Below are 18,052 nucleotides of genomic sequence, written 5' to 3' on the forward strand. Positions count from 1 at the left end.
ACATACGCTTCAGGTTACAGACTCTGCTAACCCAGAAATAGTGCTTCAGGTTAAGAACTTTGCTTCAGGATAAGAACAGAAATCATGCTCCAGTGGTGCGGCAGCAGCAGGAGGCCCCATTAGCTAAAGTGGTGCTTCAGGTTAAGAACAGACCTCCGGAACAAATTAAGTACTTAACCCGAGGTACCACTGTACACAATAAGAGGGCGAAACAGGCAGTTTTGTTTCTTTTAACATACCATCTTTCTAGGGCTTCAGACAGAGAGCTCTTTCGCAGCCCAGTCTGGCAGAGCCAGGAATTCAATCTTGGAGTTGTTGCTGCATGCAAAGGATTTGGCTTTACCCTGACTCATTATTGCACATGCCATTGGGCTGGAGCCTGTGGTGCTAAACAGTGTAACTCTGAGGAAGCAACAGAGTTTCCTAATACTGCTACTGTCTATTCACTAGATTCTCAGACTTGACCTTCCACTATTTAGAATGGAAAAATATCAACAGTGAAGCAGTGCACGAGGATGATCTTAAAATATCATTTTGGGGATGTAACAGGGTCATCCCCCCCCCAACAGTACTTGAAGAGCCTGACAATTCAGTAGGCTCCTGCTCTACTAGAGAGCAGTTTGAACATGATCAGGTAGAAAACATCTAGCAAACCAAGAACCATCAAAAGCTAACACCATTGTTTAATGGCAGGCACATAATAAATGGACAGTCATTTGAAAATAAAGGCTCTCCATTTAGCACAAATATATAAAACAAAAGGGAGCAGATACCAAAGACTGTTTCTCATCAAGATGGTGCTGGGTTGTTTTCTGCCGTCTTTCCTTCCGTCTCATGGGAGTAGCAGCACTTGTCCCCCAGGGAACAGTTGCCCTGTAAGGGAAAAGCAACACCCAATATCACTAAACCATTCCAGTCCTTGCATGCAGTCCTGTGGCTGAAGCAGCTGGCCCTTAGGCAAACTAAGGCCGGGGGCCGGATCCGGCCTTCTACATCCAGCCTGCAGACGGTCCGGGAATCAGCATGTTTTTGCATGAGTAGAATGTGTGCTTTTATTTAAAATGCCTCTCTGGGTTATTTGTGGGGCATAGGAATTTGTTCTTTTTTCCCCCCTCCAAAATATTGTCCGGCCCCTCACAAGGTCTGAGGGACTGTGGACCAGCTCCCTGCTGAAAAAGTTTGCTGACCCGTGCCTTAGGCAAAAGAGAAATTGGCTGCTTGGCCTAAGGAGGCTGTAGCTGATCTGGGAACGGAACCCATTGCTACACCTCTGGTTGCCTTCACCATTCTGTTCTGTATACAGTGGTACCCCGCAAGACGGAAAACCCGCTAGACGAAAGGGTTTTCCGTTTTGGAGGCGCTTCGCAAAACGAATTTCCCTATGGGCTTGCTTCGCAAGACGAAAGCCCACAGGGAAATCTCCGGGGACCTCTTTTAAATGCTAGCGGTGGGGAGCAAAGCCTTCCCCCCCCCCCTCCGGCCTTCAGAAGAGGTCCAGGAAGGCTGGCGGGGGCCGAAAGGCTTTGCTCCCCAGCGCCAGCATTTTAAAAGCAGTCCGGGATAGCAGGGAAGCGCTTCCCGCTATCCCGGACAGCTTTTGAAGGCAGGAGAGATCCGCAAAGCCTGGGCGTGCTGATGTCAGCGCGCGCAGGCTTCGGCATGCCGGCAACTCTCCGCCAGCAGCGGCAGCGCTGCCGCTGCTTGCGAAGAGGTCCGCGAAGCCTTGGCCGGACAGCTTTTGAAGGCAGGCGGGGGGGAGCAAAGACTTTCGCCCCCGCCAGCCTTCAGAAGAGGTCCAGGACCTCTTCTGAAGGCTGGCGGGGGGCAAAAGTCTTTGTCTTCCCAGGGGCTTTTAAATCGCCCCGGACAGCGGAGAAGTCCTCCGCTGTCCTGGGGCAATTTTAAAATGCCGCCCGCCAGCATTTTAAGATCGCCTGGACAGCGGAGAAGTCCTCCGCTGTCCCGGGGTTTTTTAAAATGCTGGGGGTGGGAAGAAAAGCCCTTGTCCCCCCCCCCAGCCTTCAGAAGAGGTCAGGGGACAGACTGTCCCCGGACCTGGTCTGAAGTTGGTTTCCCTAGGAACGCATTAATTGATTTTCAATGCATTCCTATGGGAAACCGTGCATCGCAAGACGAAAAACTCGCAAGAAGAAAAAACTTGCGGAATGAATTAATTTCGTCTTGCGAGGCACCACTGTAAAAGCCAAACATACTGAATTTTCAAAGTTCCTCTAAAAAGCCCACTTGCCATCTGCAGGAGTTTTAAATGTTATGGGTAAAATTAAAACAGGCTTACATACAGCAGGACTTTAAGGAACCTCCTGGTTTTGCTGCCTGCCTAGGTCTGTAAAAACAGAGCAGCTGTGAAGCACCAGGTAAGCTGTGCCTGGGTTGGTGGGTCACAAGTTACATAAGCCTGGTTAGAAAATGGTGTCTTTTTTCAAAGAAAAATCTGCTTTTCATTGGACATCCTCATACCAAACAAAGAATGGAATTTAGGGACAGGGCAATTGTAACTGGGCTTAAAATGATTACTGAGAACTGTATTCTCCAGCTGACTCCCCTAAATGAGACCAATCGATACAGGTTGTGCATAATGACCTCTGGTTGCCAGCAGCTACAACTAATAATGGCAGCTGATAAGAGAGCTCATACAAAACTACCCGCCACATGGCAGAGAGGCAAACCAAGTGTAGCTCCAGTGGAATAAAACCAGAACCCAGAGAAGAGGGGTGTGCTTAACCCTTTCCCGCTCCCAATTCTATTCAAGCTTCTTTTACTCGTGCTATGAGATAAAAATCAGTTACACAGGTACCATTTCCTCCATTTGCCATGAGTGAAGCTTAAAGAACAGTAAAAAAGCAAGAGAGATGGAACAGGGCAGAGAGCAGAGAACCATGTCCCTTCTCCCCTGCGCTTTTAAGCACAGCCACTCCCTGCTGTCATCAACACTCAGATTCCCCCAAAAGGCTACCCAGTTTCTTTTACATACCAACCCAACATCTCAGTTCTAAGCAAACAGCACAGTAGCCGTGACTACTCACTTGCCGGAACCGTTTGCAGGGAAAGTTCTTCAGGTGGGCCCCATCACTCTGTTCTGCACATTCTTTCCTCTTGTTCTGGTGTAGCTTTCTCTTTTCCTGCAAGGAGGAAGAGATCCCACCCCTGCCCCCAGCAGATGTGTCAGAACAGAGCCAAGGGGGCTGATGCTTTTGTTTCGGTGTCCCCGTCACTACTGCCCTAGCCAGAAGAGTCAGGGCAGAAACCTGGGCCAAAGACCAGAAGGAGTAGCCCAAATGAGGTAGATACATCTTCCTCTACTTCCCAGGAAGTTGCGGGGCAAGGGAATGGGGAAAGGCAATACCAGAAGATACCGGTGCCATAGTTCTCCTTGTCAGCTTTTCCATGACATCCTTAAAAGTAATGCATTCTGGTACCATTTTTAACCAACAGGAATGAGTCCTGGCCTGTCTTTGTTCTAATGCGCCACCCCCACCCCAGGATCTTGATTTCCCCATCCCAGGTTACATAAACTGTATCCTAGCTTGCTCCCAGTACACCCAGGTTCCCTGTTAAATCTTACCCAGCTTTGGCTCTTGCTTTTGGGCCCCAAAAAGGCTCTGGATTTAGCTGGAACCGTTTGAGGCCTTGCTTTCGTGAGCTAGGATTAGCATCCGCCCGGACAGTGAAGGATGCCTGCAGCCTGTGGAGTTTAAGAGTGTCAGCAAGGAATAATAATAATAATAAATTTTATTTATACCCCGCCCTCCTCAGCCATTCCAGGCTCAGGGCGAATAACAACCAATAATAAAAACAAGTTGAATGAATACAACTTAAAAACAATATTAAAATACATTAAAACATTAAAATGCAGCCTCATCACAGGAGGAAAAAAGAAAGAGGGGGAGGGAATCCAATCTCCTCCAAACCAAAGGCCAGGCAGAACAACTCTGTCTTACAGGACCTGCGGAAAGAAATCAGATCCTGCAGGGCCCTGATCTCATAAGACAGAGCGTTCCACCAGGCCGGAGCCAGTGTTGAAAAAGCCCTGGCTCTGGTTGAAGCCAATCTAACTTCCTTAGGGCCCGGGACCTCTAGGGTGTTGCTATTTATGGACCTTAAGGTCCTCTGTGGGGCATACCGGGAAAGGCGGTCCCGTAGGTATGAGGGTCCTAGGCAGTGAAAGGCTTTAAAGGTCAAAACTAGCACCTTAAATCTGACCCTGTACTCCACCGGGAGCCAGTGCAGCTGGAAAAGCACTGGGTGAATATGCTCCCGTGGCAGAGACCCCATGAGGAGCCTCGCTGCAGCATTCTGCACCCGCTGGAGTTTCTGGGACAGCTTCAAGGGCAGCGAATTACAGCAGTCAAGCCTGGAGGTGACCATCGCATGGATCACTGTGGCCAGGGCGGGGCGGGAAGGACAGTTCCTACCTGGAACCAAACCCCTTTCACAAAGTGACATCACTACCTTCTCTTGGTCAGAATAGGACAACTTCTAGATGAAAAACTCTTGAGCATTTGAACACCCACCCATCCACCCTAGAGCTTATTTTGCTATCTATCTTAACCCGCAGCTGCCTGTCCCTCCCACCCCTGCACCTCAACAACAGCCTATAGATACATGCCCTCCTGATTTCCAGAGTTTCCTGCCAATGAGCCATTTCTTACTTGGCCTAAGGTCCATATTTGCCCATCCAGCACCCAGTCTTGCAGTACACCCCCAATACCTACTTTGGTTCTACAGAAAGGATGTGGGCAGCTGGGCTGCTCTCGGAAAGGCGCTCTCTTTTCACAGGATTGAGTTTCTCCTAAAGTTGGGAGATAGGCAGGAGGAATAGAACAAGAAGTGGGTTTAATCTCAAGAGGTGAAAAGGGGAAAGCAAATGAGGAAACAAACTTCAGGTGAAGGATGGCTAGGAATCTGTCCTTTACAAACACCTCAGGAATGTGTTTTAATCGCTCTTTATCAAACCAGACCCAAAGAGCAAAGTATACATGCAGAAACAACGGCCAGTGGTACAAGGTGGCAGGAGCATGCCCCATCATTGCAGACAAAAAGCAATAGGGCCACAGGCTGGAGCCTGAGAACGGGGAACAAATAGCTGTTCTGGAGGTGCCTACAGTAAAAGATCCAGAAAGAAAAGCTCCTTTATGCAGAGGTTAAGATTTTGCTCACCCAGCAGCGCATGATGTCCCAAAGCACAGATGGTGGCGCATCTGTCTTGATGGCGCTTTTGCAGGCATGGGACAGTGACACCCGGTAACCAGCATGGAGGAGAGCTGACCTAGAAAGGAAATCCAGGGAAGATTTGCACAGAAATCTCTAATTTCCAAAGGGGGAGAACTTTGGTAGAAACAATGGAGGGTTTCTCACTGTTTGAGTCAATTCTGTATTTCAAACTGTAGCCAACATCACATGTTGCCTCATTATTAGAACACAGGATTCCAATTTTGATCAGATTCAGACCATGACCATTTCACTGCACATCCCTAAACATTTGTTGCTTGTTGATGTCGGAGCACTATAGTCTGTCAACCTGTTTATCCCAGCTACTCTGTGAAGTGTCATTCTTTCCAAACAATGCAACAATTTGAAGATGACCACCCTCAAACTGCCAGACCCCAGCCTAGAAGCGACTTTGTCTTGGATCCATAAAACCTATAGCATGAGCAATCCATCCTGGTTAGAAAAGGGAAAGTTTTCATATGTGGTAGACATGTGAAAAAACTAAGGGATTTTAGGAAATGATATATAATGAAATGAAGATGATGTTAAAATTGGTAATTTCCAAAAAAATAGAGGCTTTTTTTCTAGGGATATGGGGGACAAATGTCCCAAAGATTATTATTAAACTATATATGGAACAACAGCTGCCAGAATCCTATGTGTGCAGAACTGGAAGGAAGAAAAAGTCGCAACCAAAGAAGAATGGATTGCAAAACTAATGGACTATGCAGAATTGTCAAAACTGACAGCAAAAGCGAGAGACCAAAGTAATGAGCTTTTTATTGAAGAATGGAATTCCTTTTTGGAGTATCTGAAAAGAACTATAGCCAAATAAAATTGTAGGCAGGATTTGAATTAGGAGCAGTGGGTGGAAAATGACAACAATTGTAATAGAGGAAATATGTATTAGATATAGTTTAACATAATGCAACAGAATATGTGTAGGAATAAACACACCACAGACGTAAGGCTGGGAAGTCACGTTTATTTTTTAAGAGAAATATATATTGAATTTTAAGTTAATGTGCTTAGGTGTTAAGAATTGAATAAAATTTATTATAAAAAGAAAAAGGGGGGACTTTTTGACAGCCTATCATTTTGGGCAACAGGACCTGTGGCTTCCTGCATAACAGAGCAAAGTTCCAGCAACAACCTAGTATAATCTAAACTACAGAGACCCAGAGAGTCACGAAGTCCTCCATAAGACAGGAGTGAGGACCCTGTGGCTCTCCAGTTTTTTTCCAGACTCTAAGTCTCATCAGCCCCAGTCACTCTGATGCATAGGCAAGGCTGGTGGGAGCTGCAGTCCAGCAACACCTTGAAGGCCACGGATCAGCCACCCCTGCTACAAGAAAACACAAGAGTCCCACAGCAGGACCCTTAAGGCTTAAGCCAGACAAAATTGCTGAGTAGGGAAGTCAGAAAACAAAGGAAGGCACAATGCTCCAGTGTAGCTCTATAAAGGCTTTCAGAGCCTGACTCTGCAACCAACTAAATGAGCCCCTGCCCACTCCAACCCACACAAACTACAAACCCTCTCTGTATGCTTTCCCCTACTTTAGGATAGGTTCTTGCAGCACAAACTCCAATCTCACCTGAACTGTAGCAGGGAAGGGCTGCTGCAACGGACGGTTTTGCTGAGATGGTCAAGGGTGTAGTAGAGAGGGACATCACTGAGCTCCTATCACACAGAGAGAAAATAATACTAGTTAAAACCGGGTGTTTGCCCTACTGTTGCCATGAAGATGACAGCACCAGTTTATCTTATATAGAGTATTTCAAAGAAAGATCTTGCAGTGGTGGCTTTTTAATCTTTGTTTATTTCTCCACCCTATTTCTAGATTGCCAATAGACCAGAGTACCCTGGGTGATTCTTCTCCCTGCAGAGATTCCTTTCCACAGCGATTCATTTGCCTCAGGTCTACTGCAGGTTGTGAGAACGGAGGCCTGCTCTTTGGCCGAGGTGCAGAACCTGCAGCCCTCTGGGTGCTGCTGCTCCAGCCACCATGAGACGCAATGGGAGTTGGACTTTCCAACAACATTCGGAGGACCACAGGTTCCCACCCCTGCTCTAGAGCAAACTTTTTGACAGGGACTCCCCTTGCTAAACACAAGCTGAGAGCATTTGCCAGAACATTGCCAGACACTGGTATTCCATTGTGGCTGTGGATTGCAGAAGACAGACAGACTATGGTATACAAGTTCGTGCTTATCCACCATTGTTTCCCCCTTCCCTTTTGGTGTCCCTCCCTTCTTATCTCTCTTTTTTCCAGTCTACCACTGCTAATCTTCTCATAGATGGGCTTCCAAGGAACCCCAAGGTGCCCTGGAACAAAGTTTGAAAACCACTGCCCTATATGAAAAGGGTGCCGAGCACAAAACATACCCTTCCCTTTGAATTTCTATATCAAACCAATTGCCACACAATGCTGTCTTCATTTGTTCATTCACACTGAGAGTTTGCACAACTCAGTGGTCCACTACGCAACATCCTTTGTTGCACCTTGGCAAAAAGCTGCAGGTCATGGGGTGGTCTAAAGGGGAAGGGATCCCGTATGGCAATCGCCTTCATCTTCTGCACCGTCTTCCTCACCTCCATCACCATGCTCAGGATGCCCTGAATCCGCTGGCTTGTTCGGAAGCGGGCTGGGTTGCTCCCAACTGCTGACAGGACTCGCTGGACAAAATCTGCATTGTGGAGGGGCTCTGCCCACAGAGGGCCACCCAGCTGTGGGAGGAGGAGGAGGAGGAGAGAAGCAAGAGTCAGCTTGAGCTCTTCTGGCCAGGGGCATATTATGAGCTGTAGAGATCAGCTGGGCTCACCTGGTGGCGCTGCTGACAATACTCACAGGATGGTCCCACAGGAGGCCCACAGGCAGCCTTGTAGTTGAAGCTGTTGTTTGGTCGGAGAGAGCAAAAGCAGTATTTAAGAGCCTCATTGGGGTAGAAGGGGCTGATACTTTTTCTTTCCCTGTTCCTTTGTTGTTGTTTTATTAACTATTGCTTGTTAGGTGCCCAAGTCTCTCTCTCTCTATTTATTTTTATTAATATTTTATTTATACCCCACCCATCTGGCTGGGATTCCCCAGCTATTCTGGGCAGCTTCCAGCACATATTAAAACATAATAAAACATTAAAGACTTTCTGATACAAGGAACAAATATCATTTAAGCATCCATCAGACAGACTGTCAGTTTGCCTCCTTTGATTGGTAACTCAGAACTGTGTCCATTATGTCTCGCATCAGGCAGAAGAGGCAGGCGCAGAGGGGTTTAAACATTGATCTTCACTTCCCCAAGATCCCTTCCCGTTTGCCAATAGTTCTATTACACCGATAGGAAGCATCCAAAAATGAGCTAGCATGATTTCCACTCTAATAGAAACGTGCGCCTGAACACACCCTCCTCTCCTCACAGAAACAACACGTCCCCCCTGCTTCTGACTCCCACAAACCTATTGTGTATGACTGCATACAAAACTTTGGTTTTTAAAATTTGAGGCCAAAAGCTGAGAATAAAGGAAATGTTGCAATGAACCCCCACCGAAAGAGGATGCCTCATGAAGAGAGCCACCCGGGAAATGAGTTTCCCACCCTGGTCAGCACAGGAACATCTGGCAGCGCAAGTGTTCCTGGAATCTGCCCACCTGACTATCTTAGGTAGAAGGAAGAGGGGAAATACTGTTTGATTGTTCTGTAAAAAACATCTCCCCAGCTCTCTTACTTGTTTCCATTGTGAGCCACTTTGCCAAGTCTCTGCATATGAAAGGAGCCACAGCCCACACAGTTATAGACAAAGGCCTGTTTGCTGCCAAAAGAAAGAGAATTATTAACATGTAGCAGGCTTGGCTATAAATAAGAGGCAGGGAAAGAAAAGCCCAGGGATGGGCCTCAATAAGTACTGGTTGCAGTGGATAAGCTACCTGTTACCTCAGCTAACTGGGAGCACCATGGAGAGTGCTCTCTCTCTCTCTACACACACACACACACACACACACACACACACACACAAGTGGTGACCATTTTGCACTTTGGTGCCGCTCACAGTCCCCACACGCCTTGCCCTGCCCCCCATTCTGCCTTCTTCTGTGTCCAAAAGGACGTGCATATCAGTGATCACATGAAGAAGAAGGAAGAAGAAGAAGAAGAAGAAGAAGAAGAAGAAGAAGAAGAAGAAGAAGAAGAGGAGGAGGAGGAGGAGGAGGAGCTTGGACTTGATATCCCGCCTTTCACTCCCCTTAGGGAGTCTCAAAGCGGCTAACAATCTCCTTTCCCTTCCTCCCCCACAACAAACACTCTGTGAGGTGAGTGGGGCTGAGAAAATTCAGAGAAGTGTGACTAGCCCAAGGTCACCCAGCAGCTGCATGTGGAGGAGTGGGGAAGCGAACCCGGTTCACCAGATTACGAGTCCACCGCTCTTAACCACTACACCACACTGGATGCCACTAAAATAGTTGTAAGCACAAATGGGGCACTACCCAAGGACTGAAACTCAAGTTTGGGGGTGGCTCACCTTGCAGAAGCTTTAACCTTGGCTTGCCCAGTAAAGACCCGGACGAAAACACGAATATAGAAATCCGCACTGACCGACAGGAGTGGGACAATGTAGCGCTGGTAGCAGTTGGCCCGCAGATCAATGCTGTGCAGGATAATCCGCAGGGCCTGAAGGAAGGTAGGAGGAAACTACAGTGAGAGCTATTGTTACGTTTTGATTTTGGACAGTTAACATTACTGTGATACATGGGAACTTCTACTCTTCATGTGTCAGCCCCATAAGAATGTAAGGGTCACTCTGTTATCTTGAGGTTGGCCTTGAGAGTGTGTCCTCCAGCACAGCAGCAGGCAGCCAAGCTGGGAGAACGAGGGAGTGGAACTGCAGCAGTGTCCTGGATGCCTGCATGGCACTGCTGGTAGATACCATTTGACCTTGCAGAACCGCCAACTTGAAAGCATTCATTTCCTCTAGAGGAAGGCAATAGACGAGCCAAAGGCTGGCCAGATACAGTGATGGGACATGGGCTTGTAGTCTGGGGTTCCTGGCAGCTCATTCCACTCACCATCTCATGGCAGAACTTGCCCTTGATAGACATGGACCCATATTTGCTGTAGCAGGTCTCCCCGGAGTTCCCAGCCATTACAGCCATGTCGGTGCATGTGACACACAGCAGGCCTGCAACAGTGTCCCCAAAGGGAAGGGAAGGGTCAGGAGATACAACACAATCTTTCCCCAAAAATACACACCTAAAAGGGCATCAAGCAACAATTGTAGCATCAAAGCGTATGGCGCCATGACCTCAGTTTGGACTGCTGCTCTGCCACAAAGCCCATAGCCAAACCATTACATATGCTGGCTTCAGTTTCTATCTGTGCATAGGGAACAACAATGCTCTCCTGTCTCAGTGAGGCAGGGAAGGAATACAGAAAGAGTTCTGTAGCTTGCACAGGAGGAACCATTTCAGGAGTCTTCCAATCCACAGAGAGCTTTAGGAACTTGCATAGCTAGACTGCCATATAATATGCTAAAAGCTTGTCTCTGACAAAGCCCGAGCTTTTCCGTCATGAGTCAACGTGAGGTTATGATCCGCATTTTACATTTATACCCAGATTTTGTTTTGAAAATCCCCCCCCAAAAAAAACTGTTTATAAGGACGGACAGAAAAGCCAAGTAGGCGAAAAAAGGTTGGTGTCTCCTAAACCAAAAACCACTGCAGAAGAAGAGTGGTCCAAACAACCTGATTTTCACCATCACTCACAAAATTGGAGCTGGAAGAAGTTATCAGCTCACCTCCGTCACTCACGCTCTGAACCGCAGCATCCAGAAACATCGAAGGGCTGCCATACGGGTCCAGATCAATGACATCAAAGAGGTCTCTGTCTGCCTTGCTCTGGTACATCAGCATCCTGTGAGTGTGGGAGAAAGACCTGTTTAGAAGCACCACACTCCACACACAAAAGGAAACAAAAAGACAACAGTGGCCCAGTTCTTACTATGGAAAAAAGAGGAGGAGTCTAGCTCCCAGGCCCTGAATCAGGGGTGGGGAATCTGTAGCCACCCAGATGCTGCTGGATTACAACTCCCATGATCCCCAACCATTGGCCCTGCTGGCTGAGGCTGATAGGAGTTGGAGTCCAACCACAATCGGAGTGTCATGGGTTTCTTATCTCTGTTCTAAATGGAAAACCTTTACTCACCGGGCGTCTGACAAGCTTGGAGTGACCAGGTGTCCGACATCATTAAGCTGGATGTTTTTGGTTATTAGCTCAACAGCCTTGGCAGATAAGTCATTAGCCACCACTCTCTGAAGGCCAGGAACCTCCTTTGCAAACCGGATGGAGCGTAATCCAGAAGCAGCCAAGGCCTCCAGCACTCGGACTCCCTCCTGCAGAGAGACAGGAAGAAAGATCTAGAAAAGAGAGATGGTGGGAGGCCCCAAAGCAACTGAGCTCCACAGATGCCTTGCTAAAAATGAACCTAACAGCTGACTTCAAATGGTATCCCCTTGCCACAACTGATGGAGATGTAGAACAAAATTTTCCTCATTATGCCTTATCATCTTGTGTCCAATGCACATGGTGAAGTAGACACAAACTGACTTTTGCAGCAGATCTTGAAAGACTGGGTCAGCCTTGTGAATGCCTCAACATGTATCAAAATCTCCAGCTGTTCCCCAGATCTTCGACTTCTTGAGAATGTGTGCTAAAACACAGACTTAATGTTGGAGTTTGGGGAGGAGAGAGGGAATAATGCAAGGTGGTTAGTATTTAGTGGAGCATTTGGTGACCACTTGTAAGCCAGGCCTCTGCACCAAACAGAGACCTTGCAGTCAAAACTGTAACTCAGCTAGCATAGTGTAGCAGTTACCATGTTGGAGTCAAACTGGTAGGACCCAAGTTCAACCCCCCCCCCCTCGGCCATGAATCTTGCTGGGTGACCTTAATCCAGTCTCTATCTTCCAGCCTGATCTACCTCAGAGGATTGTTGTGAGAATAAAAGGAGAAACTTGTATGCCACCTTGATAGCCTCGAAGGAAAGGCAGGACACAAATCAAATAGATAAAATACAACTAAGCACAATAAAACTAGTACAAAAATAAATATATTTTGACAAAACAAAAGAAAGGAGGGACAAGGATGAACAAGGGATCAATACATTCAGCAATAAAATAAGGTGCCATCACAAGACACTCAAACCCCCAAAGTGTACATACACACGGGGACACAGCACCTGGCATACGTCTCCCACTTTCACAGCTTCATGCTCCTCATTATCTTGCTGGTCATCGCCACCAGGTGTCTGCTCCAGGTCATCATCTTTTTCCCCTTTCGAGAGATCCACAATCACTTTTGAGACATTCTCTTCTCCAGGAACTGCAACTGGAACAGATGGAAATAACACAGAGTGACATGAAGTCGGGTCCTGCCATTCTCCTTACATAGATTTGCAATCCTGAAATCATTTCATACAACTGTAATATGGCATTCAACATTATGCTGAACAGCATGGACAAAGAGATTGCATATATTTTCCAGGAAGCTAAGCAGCCGTTTCCCAGAAGCTGGAGAAAGGTTAGCAGGGCGCTAAGAGATCTACAATGTGCCAATCAAGCTAGCATTCTATCTTCTATTTACCTTACATAGGTATTCTTAGCACATTTTGTGCAAGAAGACCACAGCTGCTCATTGCTCTTTTATGGTACAGAGTGGGGTCTTGGCTAAAGAGTGATGTGTTAACCAGATCTACATTCTGTAGTTCTAGGAACAATCCCCAAGGCTTCAAAATGGGACATGGCTAGTTCACAACAGAGCCGCTGACAGTATGCAAGCCTGCCTAAACAGGTGCTTAAAAAGCACAGCTGTTCACAGCAAGAGGAACAACATAGAACTGGAGAAGGAAGAAGAAAGTGGAAACAGCAGGCAAAGTCAATATCAGGGTCTGCTCCAGCCAAACTGTTCTCCCCTCTCTCTCCCCTGGCCAACTTTACATTTTATAACATTTATTTGTTTTAATAGTTTAAAATGTAAAGTTCTTTGGGTGCTTGGCAGAAAGCCAAGTACAGGGGAGATCAGAGCATCAACACCTCTTCTGCCCCCATTTACTTCACAGTCAGGAGAAAAATAGGGAAGTGCCCTAGTCAAACGTTTCATTTGGAAGAGAGAGAAAAACTGCCTCCAATGAACAGAGGTAATTACCCCAATGTCCAGACTACAGGACAAACAACAAGGAGAGAGAAAGGTAAATCAACATTCCTGAAAAGACAATTATGCATGCCTCTTACACATCAGCGGTTTCCCTCTCTGGGTCTTGTCTCGAATAGAGGAAAACATTACTACTCACTTGGAATCCCTTTTGATGAAAGCTGCAGCCGTACAAATTCCGTAAGGACTGCACACCTATTTGTGGGAGGGGAGAGAGGTGTCAGAGGTGTGATTTTTCTTATTCTGTAGCCAAGATATACGAGAAAAAAAGATTTCATAAAATTTATATACCACTTGATTGTAAAACCCCCGTCGAAACTAAAGACCCTATGTGTCTTCAGAACCACTCATTTTCCAGAGCACAGGCTCGTCCATCAGCCCCAGCCGACATGGATGACGCCACCCATCAAGAATGATGGGAGCTGCAATCCAGAAAGCTGGAAAACTATGGGTCCCCCACCCCCGCGAGAAGCCATTCCACTTCAAACCATACTCACTAAATGAGTGAACACAGCTTTCCCCCTCCATATTTTTCAGCCTAAACTACTCGGTAGTTATTTGTAACTGAAAGCTATGTTACAGTATCAGTAAACAAATCCCATACAAAATATGTTATATAAATCAGCTTTTAAGGCTCACTGAACACAAGCATCATCACTATTATTACTAAAAAAAATCCTCTCAACTACCAGATTCCTGAAACTATCAGCCACTTGACACAAATCCTTTTGGCAGCAAAATAGGGCTGCCCCTTCTCTGTCAAAGGACTGACCCTTACTTTCATCAACCCTCTTGCCAGCAAAGGGGAATTAACTTGACTTCATTACCAAAAGGGTCTTGAAGTGGGTAAAAACTAGGATGCATGCCCTCTAGCACACGACCTTCAAGTTTGATCCTCTCACACACAAAGATCCTTCTAGCAAAGAGAGGAGCACCTAGGACACAAAAGCAGGCCTCTCCAGGATCCTTTGCCCCCAGGGTTCCTTGCAGCTTCTGGAGAATAGGGTTCCTTTTGGTGGCAAAAGTACCGGTACCTATCCTTGCACCCCTGAAGAGATTCCAATGGAAGAGGGAGAGTTTAGCACCAAGCACATGCAGGGGTGAATTCAATGTAGTGCTCAGTGAGCTCTACTTGCCCAATGATACTTTTCACCCCTCACTTCCCTCCCCCATGTGCCCCCTAAGTCTGTTCTGGGGGTTCCCTCCAACCCTCCAGAGTAAAATAAGGGCCCCTGGGGCAGTATGCTGGGAGAGGGGAGAGAGAAAAGTCTTTCAGCAAAAGCAGAGCTTGTAGCTGAATCAGGTACCCATCCTTGGAAACCAAATGCTTCTCTCCCTCCCCACTCCACAATAACCCTTCTGGACATGAAGGTCCACTGAACCCACCTTCACCATAGGAATAACCTGAGGAGGTGGATTGGGCAGTCAGTAAAAAAAATAAAATGAAGTGGGGTCACAACTGTGAGCAGAGCTTTTTTCTGGGGGTACTCAAGGGTACACAGTACCAGCAATTTTTTCCTAGAAGAAAAGCACTGACGGTGAGAATGTCACAGTTCCTCTCTTGTTCATTACACTTAAAAACTAAGTTTAATTCAGCCAGTGGCCCCTTTTCATTCTCGCAAAATCAAAGGGGCAGCCTCTTCCAAAATGCAAGAGCAGATTCCAACAGTCCATCATTTGCAATGTTAAATGGAAAGCAATCTCTCCCCACATGTCTACTTACGTAAGGTCTCTGTTAAACTCCTGAACAGGGTTGTAGAACACTTCATTGGCACTTGGGAAAAATATTTTCCCCTTCCCTTCAGTGACCAGGGTTCCTCCATTCTTTACTGCCTCACTGCCACCAGTAGTGCTCACGATAGGGGACTGAGCCACATTTTGCTCCAGATTCGAGTCAGCTGTTTCCATACATTGTGGCTGATCACCATCCATGGCTTTCACAAAAATATTTCTGACTTTAAGAGCAATTAAAGGTGAAATATTCCAGGCCTTTTGAATCTGCAGAGTTCCTGCCCTTCTGTAAGGAGGTAAGGTGCCTCCCAGAGTCCAAATCCACAGGAGACACTTGCTTTTCATTAGTACAGTCTTCTTCCTGAGTATTTTCTGAAAGTATAAGAAAAGATATTTCTATTGCATAATTTTCCAGTCATCAACACTGCTGTTCTGTATATGAGTGACAGTTTACATACGTTATGATTGCTGCCCACTTCCAAAGATATGGGTAGCAAGTGGTGATTAGTTAAAAAGGAAGGAAAGCCCTCACCTGCCTTTAAGAGCAAGAGGTCCTTATTTTTTTAAAAAAAGATAAGGAAATATCAGATTTTAAAAATCAGCCTTGAATTTAACAACTTACCTGATAACAATAGGCACTTAGGAATTCTAGGCAGAGAATTCCATGCAGGTGAGTGGGCTGGTGAAGGACGGATGGGTCTCTCCATTTGACCTCCACCTGCTCCCATGCTCTCCTGGTGAATTCTCTGAGCCAGCCAGCTAGCTACACTGGCAATGCAGCTGGCAGGGGGAAACAAGACATGCAGAGGTAGCAGGAAAAAGCATGCAAACTGTTTCCCAAGCTTGGCTTCTCCTCCTACCTCTCACTTATACTCTAATCTGCAAGTGGACAGCCATAGCTCAGTGGTAAAACATGTTTTGCATACAAAAGGTCCCAAATTCAATCCCCAGCATCTCCAGGTACTGCTGGGTGAGGACCCTGCCTGAAATCCTGGAGAGCCACTGCCAGTTAGTATAGACAACTATGTACTAGATGAACTAAGGCTCTGACTCAATATAAGGCAGCTTCCTATGCCTCCAAGTTAAAATGCTGTGATGTACTGCTGGTATAAGGCTAATTCTAGAGCAGTGCTGGCTCACAGTCCTGTCTCAGCTGCCTAAGGGCAATTGGTACCTGGCAATGCAGCAGGTCTTACTTGTGCAGGACTACTGGGAGGCCCACCAGCTCACCAATCAAAATGGTTGAGATGCCAAACACATCTTCCAACATGCAGGAGGGGCAGCTGAGTTAGGGAGGCTAGCTATTCAAGTTGTTTATTATATTATATTATATTATTACCACCAACCTATAGGAAATTCGCTGGGCTTTAACACAAAGAAGGTAAGCGTTAAAGTAGTGGGTCTTAATCATATTTTCTCAAAACTATATAACTCTAATATTTGACACTTAACTGAGAATTCTCGATTGGCTGCTGTTTGCACACCACCATAATTATGCTCTTACTCCGCAATGCTGGCTGTAGGTTTCTGCGTCTGATCAGAACTGGGAAGCTTGCAGCAGCACCGGAAAAAGGAAAGAAAATACACAGCACTTCAGATCCATCTTTTCTATAATCCTCCTCCTAGTCTAAGGAATCGGAAACAAAGCCAAGCCAGCATATCACGAACAGCATAGATTGTGGAGAATAGGAAAGTAAATGCTTTATTCACACTCCAGGCGGAAGGAAACAAAACATGTTCCATAATAGAATCTGAAGCTTGCTCCAGTCTAACAATCACCAACCTCTTTAACTCATCCTCCAACCCAGAATATTTCCTTCCCAGAAGCAGCAGAACCAACCAGCACCGACTTCCACGCTTCTCAGCACAGGTTATGTCGACGCCGCCATATTGAAAATTGCTGGGAGACGATCAGCTGACGCTCTTCCGACCAATAAAACTAGCGGCGGGTGGGACGCCTATAGGGTCAAAAAGGAGACGTAGCCCAGCTTCCGAAACGCAATTAGAAAAGCCGGAGTTCTTTAAACTCATTTGGGAGGGGACATGTGTCGTACCTTTGAACACGACTTCTTCCGTGATCCGGATGTATATGCTGCTTATACGGGAACATCTGCAGTTTATAGTTTCGTTCCCCAGAAATGATTGCAATAAATGGCGATGAAAATCAGTGGGAATGTAAGCCGTTGGCTGGTATTTCTTAGAAGTCTTCGTTGGCGGGGGGAGAAGAGTAGTTCCTTTTCTATCTTGCAATATAAAACTTTTAAACCATATCGAACTCAGTGGGGCATAATTTCTCCGTGAACAGGCATTAACTGAAATAGTCAAAGGTAACAACGTGGCGAACTCCTACACCAAGATAAGTGAGTGTGGTGACAGTTAGTAGGTCCCTTTCGTGCATCAAGGATTTAGAAACATCTCATTATTCAGAGTCGGACTGTGGTACTTCGCCAAGCTCACATATTGCGATTTCCACATCAGTTCAATAAAAGCATCCACTGTCTAGTCCTCAACCTCTGAGTTCAACTAAGGGGTGGATACACTTTACTGGAGGTCAGTGGGAAGACACCCAACCAATAACCTTGAGGTTATTTGACTGAAGCTAAATTGTACATCAAGGCTGAGGGTAGCTATGCACGCTTGCTGATCTGTGCCTACATATCTCTCTGTATATTTTTAAATAATATATATGCTACCCTTCAATTTATTGAAAACAATATTAACACCAGGCTGGGCATCCTCACTATGCTGATTAGACTTCTTAGTTACAGCAAGCTTCCCCAGACGTATAATTTTGTTACGTATCCTTGTTCTTAAAATCTACAGATTTTATCTGTATTTTTCATAAATGTTTCACACTGTTTTAGGTAAGTCACTTAGGGATTCCCCCTCTTTTATGAA

General features: G+C 46.3%; 1 protein-coding gene across 4 annotated transcripts; it reads right to left on the reverse strand.

Moving 5' to 3' along the window:
- Positions 1–665: 665 nt before the first annotated feature.
- On the reverse strand, positions 666–17,071 carry TRMT1 (tRNA methyltransferase 1). Of its 4 annotated transcripts, none has more exons than XM_083481282.1 (18): positions 16,938–17,054; positions 16,659–16,705; positions 15,147–15,526; positions 13,563–13,618; positions 12,453–12,601; positions 11,420–11,607; positions 11,013–11,128; positions 10,285–10,397; positions 9,741–9,889; positions 8,952–9,035; positions 8,053–8,122; positions 7,823–7,957; positions 6,825–6,910; positions 5,179–5,287; positions 4,734–4,810; positions 3,584–3,703; positions 3,045–3,165; positions 666–873 (listed from the first exon to the last, which is right to left on the reverse strand). In XM_083481282.1, the coding sequence occupies exons 3-18, from the start codon at positions 15,497–15,499 to the stop codon at positions 790–792; spliced, it is 2,010 nt and encodes a 669-aa protein (XP_083337408.1). In that variant the 5' UTR covers positions 15,500–15,526; positions 16,659–16,705; positions 16,938–17,054; the 3' UTR covers positions 666–789. The 4 variants fall into 4 exon arrangements, with proteins under 4 accessions (XP_083337408.1, XP_083337407.1, XP_083337406.1 ...); XM_083481281.1 differs by having other exon boundaries at positions 16,607–16,705; XM_083481280.1 differs by lacking the exon at positions 16,659–16,705 and having other exon boundaries at positions 16,938–17,071.
- Between the last annotated feature and the right edge of the window lie 981 nt (positions 17,072–18,052).

This window comes from Podarcis liolepis (genome assembly GCF_965112155.1).
Source record: "Podarcis liolepis genome assembly, chromosome: 2".
NCBI lineage: Eukaryota > Metazoa > Chordata > Lepidosauria > Squamata > Lacertidae > Podarcis > Podarcis liolepis.